Source organism: Amblyomma maculatum, chromosome 3 (genome assembly GCF_055883805.1).
Source record: "Amblyomma maculatum isolate TAMU_Amacu chromosome 3, ASM5588380v1, whole genome shotgun sequence".
Classification (NCBI taxonomy): domain Eukaryota; kingdom Metazoa; phylum Arthropoda; class Arachnida; order Ixodida; family Ixodidae; genus Amblyomma; species Amblyomma maculatum.
Window position 1 is genome coordinate 171,933,458 of NC_139346.1, and position 12,242 is coordinate 171,945,699.

General features: G+C 44.2%; 1 protein-coding gene across 4 annotated transcripts in view; it reads left to right on the forward strand.

Moving 5' to 3' along the window:
* LOC146196935 (TBC1 domain family member 10A-like) overlaps nucleotides 1-12,242 on the forward strand; it is a 28,872-nt gene that overhangs the window by 5,099 nt on the left and 11,531 nt on the right. For all 4 annotated transcript variants that reach the window (XM_084598652.1, XM_084598654.1, XM_084598655.1 and 1 more), the window contains exons 3-7: nucleotides 1,110-1,209; nucleotides 2,959-3,066; nucleotides 7,195-7,301; nucleotides 9,299-9,479; nucleotides 10,218-10,292. In XM_084598652.1, coding sequence (XP_084454778.1) covers nucleotides 1,110-1,209; nucleotides 2,959-3,066; nucleotides 7,195-7,301; nucleotides 9,299-9,479; nucleotides 10,218-10,292 — 571 coding nt within the window. The remainder of the gene's footprint in view (nucleotides 1-1,109; nucleotides 1,210-2,958; nucleotides 3,067-7,194; nucleotides 7,302-9,298; nucleotides 9,480-10,217; nucleotides 10,293-12,242) is intronic.

The following is a 12,242-nucleotide window of genomic DNA, read 5'->3' on the forward strand; positions in this document are numbered from 1 at the left end:
AGTGCACAGAAATGTTGTGGGATAGGCTGCATACGTTATCCAAGCTCCAGGCCCATTTGTGATGACCTCAGTTAAGGAGTTAAGCACAGCAAAATGAAAGCATAACAGTAGTGTAACCGCTCTTTTGTTTGCGCCTTGCCGTGGTGATGCAGTGGTTAAGATTTCCAACTACTGTGCCGGAGTACTTGGGTTCGAACCCAACTGCCAGTGGCTGCGCTTCGATGGAGGCAAAACGGAGAGGCATCCGTGTGCTGTGTGATGTCAGTGCACGTAAAAGAACCCCAGGTGGCCGAAATTTCTGGAGCCCTCTACTATGGCGTCTTTGATGGCCTGAGTCACATTGGGACACTACACCCCATAAACCAAAACCAGTTCTTTTGTTTACGCAAAATCGTGAACTTTACTTGAGCATATGAAGGACATCAAAGTCAGCAGGGTAATAGGTACTAATTTGGGAGTCTTTAATGCAAGACAGATGTGTTCACTATCTGCATTTTAAATGTCATCTCTAGGCATCTATTAATGTATTGCCCTACTGTATGGTTTCGTTTTTTTTTCCCAGTAGGAGATAGTGGGCAAGCAACTGGCGGTGAGAAAGTCGGCTTCTTTTGGATGCACCACTGAGAGAGATTCAAATCTCACTGGTGTACAGATTTTTTTTTTTGTACTACTAGGTTTGGGCATGAGCAACAGGTTGTTTGAAATGTCGACTCTATTGAATTCCATTATTGTTTTCTTTTAGACTTTGTCTGTCTCTCTAATTGGAAATTGGGTGTATTGAATGTGGACACAAAGATAGTGATGCTGAAAATTTTCTGAAGTCGTGCCTGTATTTAACATGGGGTTCTGTTTTAGTAATAAAAAAAAAAGAGGCTGTGAAAAGCCGAACATTCTTTTGCTATTTTTGTGCCCTGTGTGGGTGGCGAAGGCAAGCACAAATGGGGCTTTGTCAGGCCTTTATCTAGGCGTGCAAGGTGTAGCTAGCTTACTGTTGAGAATGAGTTATTTGCTGCGAATATTGAAAATGAACTAAGTGGGAGAGCTAGGGGCGGGCTTCGGCAGTGTTATTTTTGGGATAAGCGACACGATTTTGTGTGTGCTGTGTGTAGGGTACGGCGCGTGCCGCTCAAGGTCCAGTGGAAGCGCGAACTGAAATGGAGGGACATGCTAGAGAACTGGGAGCGTTACATGACGAAGCACTTTAAAAAGGTAAGCCCATTTGCCTTTTGTTTGCTTGCATGTGCAGCAAGTGATGCTGCTAGCTGGCATTTTAATGTGTATGATGATGAGCCAAGTCAAGGCCTACACAGGACGCCAAAGACTAAGTCTGATATCAATAAACTGGCATTCTAATGACAAACGGATGCCTCTCACCAAAAGCTGAGTTGTATTAGGTAGCAAAGACCAAAAAACAATGTACACATGTTGTCATCACCGGCCGATTCTGCAAGTAAAGTGTATGGATTAACTCCTAACAATGGCTGAAGATACTAGAGCCTATGCTGCCCCACCATTCACTCTGAAAGTGGGGCAATCAGTCCTTTTCAGTGCTTGAATCGAGGCGGAGAAAAATGTTTAAATTAAATTTTCTAAGCCACGAATGTGTCATCGGTGCTTCATAAATTTTCTGATACGTTAACATGTATCTAAAAATGGTGAGAGCATCAATTTTTACTTAAAAAATTGACTGTGGTTTAGCTTCGGTTAAACCTAGTGTAAAGCGATAGCTCCGGCCTCTGTATGTACTCAAGGTTGACGTCAGCGATCATGTGTCTCGCCACGCAGCTGCTCACGCGTCAAGCTGCTTCCCAAGTCAGTTGACTTTTGATCTTGACCTTTGGTGGGAACATAGCTACCCAAAGTGGTTATGACTTAAGTTTTAACTTGACCTCGAAGCTATTTGAAGGTCATCGGAAGCACACGGTGACCTTGGCTTTACCTCACGTAGTGATCAAAAATAATATGATAGGGTCGTCTTTGGTGTGCCCTTAAGCTCAACTGAGCACTTGCATTGCTTTCCTATATCGAAGGGGCAAGGGCGCCGAATTTTAGTTGCTTGCCTTCTTGTTTGTCCTGATGTGCATGTAAGACAAAAGTATTCATTGATCACTGAATGATATTGGCCTGGGACCCAAAAATAGTTAATAATGAAATTTCTCCTTTTATGTGATTCTAGTTTCGGTTAGACAGCTGAGCGATGGCTGGAATATCGGTTCAGTGTAGTCTCACGATACATGTAAAAAAGAACTATAATGCAATCGTTGCTTCACCATTCATTTTCATTCCAGTTCCTCAGGCAAGTTGGCTGAAGTGTTTTGATGAATTAAAAGGGCAAAACCACATTACTATATCTCATGTTTTTCATTCATCATGTAATGTGTACCAACCTTTGATGTCATGGCCATCATTCGGCTGGTGAAACTGCAACTTAAACAACACGCAGGAGTAAATCTAACATGAAAATTATTTAGTAGTCACATGTGAATACTTAGTGGGGGCTCACATATTTCAATGCATTATGCATTTATTATCATTACAAAGAAGAAAACATGCCACTAAAAGTTTGGTTCTCATATTCGTCCACAAGGGGCACTAGGAGCAACTGTGTTCTTAGTGTAACAAAAACAGAGCATAAGCACCATATAGATGCATGCTCCGTTTTTGTTTTACTACATAGTCTCGCCTAATTCTGCATAAGTAAATAGACAGTAGTTCCGAAAACATCACTTTAAAATGCAGCTCGTGATTGCTGTATAGAACCGCTGGTGAGGCACGAAAACGAATATCGGCCCAGCTCTCGCATCCTGTGCATAGTGTCTCTTTCCTCGGTGGCGCTGCATGTTCTGTCTGGAGTACTTTGAACATTATGCATGCTTGTGCTTGAGCTTACGGTAAGGAGTGGTCAGAATGACTCCACATACTTGTATTTGCATTTGAGTGTGTGAGTGCGATTTTCAGGTGCGAGAGCGATGCCGGAAAGGCATCCCATCATCAATGCGCTGTGCTGCCTGGCAGAACCTGTGTGGAGGCCGGTTCCTCATGGAGAGCTATCCTGGGAAGTTTGTGGTAAGCAAGTGTCATTTATCCACCCCAAGCACTCTGAAAAAGGGTGTTACATAAGGTGGGTAAGGGGGGGGGCGGTGCAGAATAATATAAAAATAATATTATGGGGGACATTTAAGCTCCGCCTTTGAGGGTACGACATGATTCTAGCATACCAGCCTGCTTTATCCAAGCTGTATGAATGTGCCTGTGTGGCCTAGGGGTAGCATGAATGCAGGGTCCTGGCAGGCTGATTCTGGTAATTACCCTCTCATATGAAAGGAGAGACCCGAGTTGACAGCTCCTGCCAAAGGTAACGTCAGCTGCCAGCTACCGCCTGCCAGCGTCATGCTCATGATTTTGCGCTCAAAACTCCAGCGCCAATGCCAACGCAGGATTTTCTGTTAACGGGGCCTTTAACGCTATCACGTTAAAGAAAATTTGCACTAGTACAATTGTAATGGGGTATGTAGTGGATTAAAAAGTAAAAGAACATTCACAGGTTTGGTACAGCTGTAGTAAAGATCAATGCAGCAGCGGAAAAAAATTGGCAGTGTCTTAGTTTGGCTATGCCAGGATATACGTAGCGTTAGCTAAGGTATAGAAACCCAGCTTGCACGTCCGGAAGCTCCCGATCCACATACTGCTGCAGCCTACCTTGCAGGATTTTCAACATCACCTTGCTAGCATGCGAAATAAGCGCGATCGTGCGGTAGTTGGAACAATCTTTGGCACTGCCTTTCTTTGGAATGGGGATGTAAACTGACCTCCTCCAATCCTGTGGCCACTGCAGGGTTGTCCAAATCTTTTGACATAATGTATGCAGTGTGTTAACAGCGTCGTGGTTGAGGTTTTGAAGCAACTCAGCTGGAATACCATCAATTCCGCTAGCTTTGTTCTTAGCAAGGCTGGCTAAGGCCCATTCAACTTCACTCTTCAGGATGCCCGGCTCGAGATCAGTAATCACAACCGTCCTATGTTGGGTTTGCACATCCGGGTCCTTCTGGTACAGTTCTTCTGTGTATTCCTGCCACCTCTTCTTTATCTCTGAGGCTTCAGTGAGGTCCTTGCCTCGTTTGTCCTTTATCACGCCCAGCTTAGCACAGAAGCTTCCTTTGATATCTTTGATTGTCTTATACAGAGCTCTTGTGTTCCTTAATTGGCTGTTGTCCTCAACTGCTTGACACTGTATGTTCAAGAAGGCATTCTTATCTCTCCTTGCTATTTTCTGAAAATCCGCATTGAGAACCTTGTATCTTTCTCTTTCCCCCATACCTTTTGCCATCCTCCTTTCCTCAGCTATTTGCATAGCCTCTTCAGATAACCAGTTTGCTTTTTTGCATTTCTTTTGCTTTGGAACTACCTTAGTAGCAACTTCTTGTATTATATCACGAACATCAGTCCACATCTCTTCGGGCTCTTTGTCTTCTAGATCTAATTCTTGAAATCGATTGCTCACTTCCACAGCATATTCTAATGGAATCTGATCCAGATCATACCTGAAAGGCCTTCTAGTTTTCTGCGTTTTCCTCAATCGAAGCTTAATTTTGGCGACAAGAAGCTGATGATCGGTGCCACAATCGGCCCCAGGCCTTGTTTTTACTGCTTGTATAGCGCTTCTCCATCTCTGCCGGCAAATAATATAATCGATCTGATTCCTGTACAGACCGTCCGGTGAAATCCATGTGTACAGGCGCCTCTTGTGCTGTTGAAAATGAGTATTCGCTATGGTCAGGTTGTTTTCTTGACAGAACTCTACTAGCCTCTGCCCAGCTTCATTTGGCTCACCAAGACCGAACTTGCCTGTAATTCCGGATATTTCTTCACTCCCGACCTTAGCATTCCAGTCTCCTATGAGAAAAACGACGTCTGATGATGGGGTGCGGTCTAAAAGGCATTGTAGCTCCGCATAAAATCTCTCAACGTCAGCTTCTTCAGCAGCAGTGGTCGGTGCATAGACTTGGATAACTGTTATGTTGAAAGGGTGACCTTGGATCCGAAGTGAAATCATTCGGTCGTTTCGCTGGATCATGGAAAAAGCAAGAGAGTTCCAGAAACCCATTTACTTCTGCTTTATTGATTATGCGAAAGCGTTTGACTGCGTAGATCACAGCAGATTGTGGCAAGCTCTCCAAGAGATGGGAGTTCCAATTCACCTCATCTGTCTCCTCAGGAACCTTTATGAAGGGCAAGAGGCCACAGTCAGAACTGGGCATGGTCTTACTGATTGGTTTCCGATTGAGAAAGGGGTGAGGCAAGGCTGCATACTGTCGCCCTGCCTATTTAACCTATATGCAGAGTGCATCATGAGGAAGGCCGGTCTGGACGAGTCTTCAGCTGGAGTGAAGATCGCTGGAAAACGCATCAACAATCTTAGATATGCGGATGATACCACTTTAATGGCAGAAAGTGAATTGGATCTCAAGAGACTTCTGATGCGCGTACAAGAAGAGAGTGAGAAGTTTGGGCTTATACTGAACATTAAAAAGACGAAGATCATGGCGTCTTGCCCTATCAAGTCCTGGAGCATCAATGGACAAGAAGTGGAAGCTGTGACAGATTTTCTGTTCTTGGGCGCCAAGATTACCTCGGAAGGAGACTGCAGCCATGAAATTAGGAGACACCTGCTTCTGGGAAAGAGAGCAATGGTTAGCCTTGACCGCCTAGTAAAGAGCAGAGACATTAGTCTGCCAACCAAGATCCGTATAACCCGTGCTATGGTCTTTCCAGTTGTGATGTATGGATGCGAGAGTTGGACTGTGAAAAAGGCTGACCGCCGAAGAATTGACGCGTTTGAATTGTGGTGCTGGCGAAGACTCTTAAGAGTTCCTTGGACTGCCAGAAGATCAAATCAGTCGATATTGTCGACCATAAACCCTGACTGCTCATTGGAGGGTCAAATTCTAAAGTTAAAGCTCAGCTACTTTGGTCATCTGATGAGAAGAGAGGAGTCGCTGGGGAAAGATTTGATGTTGGGAAAGGTTGAGGGTCGCCGGAGAAGGGGTAGGCAGCGAACGCGATGGTTAGATGGCATTCTCGAGGCATTGCAGATGAAGCTATGTGATGTTAAGAAGATAGTGAGAGACCGGAAAGCGTGGCGTGACATGGTCCATAGGGTCACGAAGAGTCGGACACGACTGAACGCCTGAACTGAACTGAGCTAAGGTTCAGCTGGTTGTTCTTAGCTTTCCCGGCACGTTTAGACTTCTTATGTTCGTTCTTCGTACGCTCAGCCGCCAATTGCCAAGCAACTACTTCGGGATCCGATTAGGTAAGCTTCTCCGCTCTTCTGCGCTGCCGAGAAGCAATTTCGCTCGCCTTCTCCATGGCTATACTACACTGGCAAACGCCTCGATATATATATATATATATATATATATATACCTCCACTGGTACCTCTGCACATGCGCGGCGTTATCAAGCGGCTCCAGCGCAGCACAGACTTGGCTACTACATAACGGAGGCGCACAGATGGGCACGCGCCGGCGCCAGTGCGTCTGCCATGGCTAAGATGTCACTCCTCTGGAATGCGCAGACTGGCGAGGCGTACGCGAGGAACACACGGCTCTGGCGCGCCAGCTGTGTGCCGTGTGACGTCGCTGCTCCTCGCGCTTGCGCAGCGCGGCTCTCCAGGGGCCACGCGAAACTGCTCAACCTCGGCCAGTGTAGCTAACGCTACAAAAAAAAAAATTGCAATGCAACAGGAACCTGTGTCATGTTTCCAAGTAAGCTGTTAGTGATTGAAAGAATTCGGAGAAATGACAGTCAGTGACAGTGCAATTAAGTAGCGTAACATAACAAGGCTTTTAGCAGTCATGTTGAATGCTTGTGTTGTTTAACAATTGCCGAGACATCTTACTTGGTACAGAATGGCTCAGTAGCTCTGGTGTTTGGCTGCCGAGTGCTGAGCCCAATGTTATAGGTTTTGGCTCTTACCATGCCAGTTGCATTTCAGGGGAGGCAAAATGCAAGAACGCCTGTGTGCTGATATATCTGTGCATGTTAAAGAACCCCAGGTTTCAAAGATGTAACCCCTTCATATAGCTCGCGTTTGTTGCCTAAGTTTGTTGCCAAAAGGACATACCAGCTGCCATGTCTTTTGTATAAAAAAGGTGACTGCCGTGTTGCGCCTTCTGTTTTGTTTTTATTCAGGAGCTGGACAAGCACCCAGGCGACCCTCGGTGGGTTGATGACATTCGAAAGGACCTGCATCGACAATTTCCACAGCACGAAATGTTTGCAAAAGACCACGGTCATGGGTAAGTTCTGTAAATGTTTGCATTAGGCTTTTTTATGTGCGAGTGTAGCAAGAGTAATGAAAAATGCCATGGAAAAAAATAAAAGGAAAAGAGGAAAGCTATGAAGATGACTAGGTCAGCAAGAGTGGCATCCTCTAGTTTTTTGTGCTTCCAGTTCTGATTTATGTATTGGTATATATTCGTAATTGGGAAGGAACATAACCTTTCGATTTTTGCTTCATCAAGTGCACTTTGTCAAGTGGCAGTAGTATCTGCACAACTGATCACTGCATGGGTCACGGGACAGTATGTACAATTGAACCTCCTAATTAAAAAATTGGATTCCGTGTGAAAGTACATTCATTATATCCGATATTTATCCTAAATATAAATGCACAAATTCCTGCAAACAAGTCTTTCAATAAACCCAAATATAGATGCAAGAAAGGTGCGAGAGCATGCTTTTTTTTAATTAAAAGCGTGGTATAAACATGGAATTTCTTCTTCAATGAGTAATGACTCCCTTATTCTTTCATTCCATGTTGGAGAGCAAAAATGAATGCACAGGTAGGAACGTTTGCCTTCGCAGAAAGATTCATTTTAAAAAAACAGAGCAGTCTTGGCCACGTTGGCAGCCTCTGCTCTAGTCGGAGTGTGCTCTTCTCTTTCCGGTCTGCTACCATCATCGCTACACGCATCATCTGCAGGAATCAGCTGATCAGCGATTTCTTGTTGGTCAGCTCGGACGCCACAGCCAAATTGTTATCAGCTGTGGCAAAGTCCTCAAACATAATTTTCGGAAGCAGCAGGTGATGTGGTGACGAAGTTGCATTCGATCGTTTTTCATGGCGCCCTGGAGAGGATGTTTTCAAAGTGCTACCAACGTCATTCTACTCTGTGCAAGCCTGTGGTTATAAGCTAATGTTCGTTTCTAATGCAAATGTTGTTCTGCTTGTTATATGTGCTAGCATAAGTAATGCTGTATGGTGCTTCAATTTTTATTTGCACATGTGCATTTGAATCTGCTGTTTGTGGCATTCATTCTTAGTCATGCATCACGCTTTTTTAAAAAGTCGGCAGTTTCGAGGTAAATTAGACAGTTCGTAGCGTTTTCTTAGTTTTGTCATCCATTTGTCTTAAAATCCATCTGACACTGCTACATGGTCATAGAAGTAGCAATACTAAGAAAGTAAACATAAAGCAAAGAAATTTGGTTTAACGACTTTCTTGAGTTTCAGACTTGTTGCGTATCCTGGTCTCATTTTTGTGCCGAGAGTACGAATAGTCTGTGCTCATTTCGCTGTGCACGTAAACCGCTGTCAGAACTGGACTTCTGAACTTTCCTGCTATGAATGAGCAGATTCCTCTAAACCAATCTGTTGCTACCACTTTTGTAATCTGTGATCTTTTTTCAAGTTGGCAAGCATTTGAAATAGCACCAAAATCTTTAATGTTACCTCTTCATAATTCAGAAAAGTTTTCTAATCCCTTCAAGTTCAGTTGTCGGATTTTTTTATTGAATAACTTTATTTGATGAGGGTATTCTTTGCAGTTGCTCCTTTTGTGGAGCCTTCAGCGCTGGTTGGTGTCCCTATTCCAGGGCTCCACTTGCTTCCGTCGCCCGTAGAGCACGCTGTATCAGACCTCGTTGGTATTCACAGCGGTCGCTGACCAGCATGGCATCCCATTGCTCCGCACTAGGGTCTTGTATGACTTGTACCACGTCAATCTTTTGGCACGCCCATGTTTTATGAAGTTGACTGCGCTTTCTGCCCTGTTTGAGTATGCATTGCCAGAATTTTTTTTTTTTTTTTTAAAGATGAAATAAGACCTTGCGAGATTCTTACCAAGCTCGTAGTGCAAATCTGTGCTCCTTTTGAATGGTAAGGCCTTTTTTGTTATTTGTCCAGAGGGCTTGTAGTTTTCATGGTGGAATCGTCTCGAACACTTGGTTGTGTGTTCTAATCTGTATTATAAGGTGGAATGATGTATACTCTGTCTTCTTCGGCGTGTTGCAGGCAGGAGGACCTGTTTCGTATCCTGAAGGCCTATTCGGTGCTGAACCCTGCAGTGGGCTATTGCCAGGGCCAGGCACCCATTGCTGCCGTCCTGCTCATGCACATGCCGGCCGAACAAGCGTTCTGGTGCCTCGTGGCCGTCTGTGACAAGTACCTGCGAGGGTACTACAGCCCTGGGCTGGTAAAGAGCATTGGGTGCAAAACCGCCATTGGAAATTGTTTCCAGCTCTGCTTCCTCAGTCTTGTGCAGTATGTCACATCTCAACGTAATGAACATGAACATTACAAATTATTGGCAATACTGAGCTGTTTCTAAATATATTTAGCAAATGCACGCAATTTCTACTCCGTATATCGAATGTGTTGGCCGTGGAACAGCTATATCAAACTCCCCAGCTTCAGGTGGTGGCAGGCTTCGCTGCATTGCACAAATGAGTGGATATAGTGCAGTCTCAAGGTTGACACTCTGCAACATTGCTATGGAAGATGCAGTGGTGTGGAGGGTTTTGGTGGTCAGCACGCACTCACACCTCCCGCACCTGTCAACAACATCCTGGAAGCATCAGCTTCTAGGGCACTATGTAACCATGCTAGAACATTTTTCCTGTTCCCTTGAGAGTCGTATTAACGAAATTTCACTTTATTTCTTGTCACGGTGTGATAAAGGTTACCATACTATCTTATCGCTGAGTTCATTCAATACGGGTAGCGTATTCTCACAATAAAATTTTTCCGGAGCCCGATTTTCTTTCTGCATTTGTTTAATTTGAAGACCCATTTGTTTCGAGCATTTTTCATGGTTCCACTGACTTAGAATTACCGAAGTTTTTAGCGTATTGTGTTTGGGTAATTTTTTGTTGCCGTCTCTCAGATTGGTAGCTTTTTTTTTTCTTCTTTTTTTTTTCGTCCTACGTTTCAGGATGCTGTTCAGCTGGATGGGGAAATCTTGTTCGCATTACTCAAGAGAGTTTCACCATCTGCACATCGTCATCTGGTAAGTCTCTATTCAAAGATAGATGTGGAAGTTAAAAAGGCACTTCCTTTTTAGCTTTCCAAGACCTTCATGTTATCTTTGCAGTGTTCAGTTTTTTATCTTTTTTTTTTTTTTTGGCTCAGTTGCAGACACATATTATGCATGCAAGTAGGTATACTATCACAGCATGAACACCTAAAGACAAAGGATAGATTATAGTACCAGCAAAAATCAACTAGTATTGCCCAATTACTCCTGTCAGTGGAGCAAAGGCTGGCACTTCCTTTCTTGGAGTCTCACCTTATTTTTTATGCATGTTATATTCGTTCAAGTTTTTAATGGTTGTTTTTGTTACCGGAAAGCATGGCGTGACATAGTCCATAGGGTCACGAAGAGTCGGACACGACTGAACTGAACTGAACTTTGTTACGTAACTTGGTGCTTGTATATTCTTGTTTGGCATGTTTATCAATGTTTAATGTTGAAATAGGTTTGAGAGTATGGAAGGGTAGGCCTTCTGGTTGTTTGTGTTCGGACATGGACACAAAAAGCAAAAAACAGGAAAAGAGCAAATACAGTTGACTCATTATATAACGAACCTTGATTTAACAGAGTTTGTGATGCAACAAACACTTCCTTTTCAGTTTCTTGACTTCATTAATACATGCATTTTTCCCTCAATTTAAACGAAGCAGTTTTGTGGCACAGTTTTGATTTAACAATATTTTTGCATCGAGTGCTTCAGGTATTAGATAGCAGCTGCCGCGGCCGGCATTACTCTTTTCCTTTATTTTGATAATTATTTCAATAAACGACTACCACTACCACCAATTCTACAACCCTTAGTGTGAATTTATTTTATATAAAGATGTAGAGAGGTGTTCTGGGTGCAATACTGGTAAAAAAAAGAAAATCTCCTCTGCTGTGTCCTGGGCGTACGAGCACGTCATGTTACAACACCCGGGAAGAGAGTCGTTGCCTGAAGCGGCCATTTTATTCACGGGCACACAAGACACACTGAGACAGTAATTTCTTTCTCTTATTTGCATGGGCACCTTTGTGCCTGAGGTAACTCATGCCCATCTCGCACCACTGCACTGGGTCAGTGGTTAGGGAGCTCAATGGCTCAACTGTTGACTCTGAGGTTGCAGATCTGATTTGGGCCATGGCGGCTGCTTTTCGATCGCAGTGAAACACAAGGCACCCTCGTGCTCATTGATGTCGGCGCATGTTAAGAGTCTCATGTCGCAAAAATTTCAGGAGCCCTCCACTATGGCGTCCCTCATAGCCCATGTCAGTTTGGTGCGCTAAACCCTATAGTACATAAAAACGTACATCATATCCTCCTGGCCTTGGCGGCCGCTTTTCGATGGAGGCGAAAAGCAAGGCACCCATGTGCTATGCGATGTCAGTGCACGTTAAAGAACCCCAGGTGGTCGAAATTTCCGGAGTCCTCTACTATGGCATCTCTCATAGACTGAGTCACTTTGAGACGTTAAACCCCACAAACCAAACCAAACCATACATCATGTCCATCTCGTTATGATCAGTCCTTTGAGATGTGGACTGAGTCTGAGGTAATTACTAAATTATACCCGGCGTATGGGTGCATGCGGTGTACGAAGCAAACCAAACCAGCTGCATTATTTTGCGAGGATCTCCTGCTAGCACGTCCCGTTCCCGTCGGCCCACGAGAGTATGTGAAGGGTCACAGGGTTCCTTGAAATGGACTTCGCAATCCGCTTGGTTTCGTATTCATGGCAGTCACTGCACTGACGTACAAAGCTTTGTGATAATTTTTGCTGGCACTGTTTATGCCTCTAGCCACCACCCATTATTACGGGATATCTGCATGGGATATCCACGATCTGCTTGCGAGTAACATAAAATGCAAGCCGCCTGTGGGGAGCTGCTCGGCTCCATAGAAAATTTCGACTCAACCAATAATTAGCAATTGACATACGAGTTAAT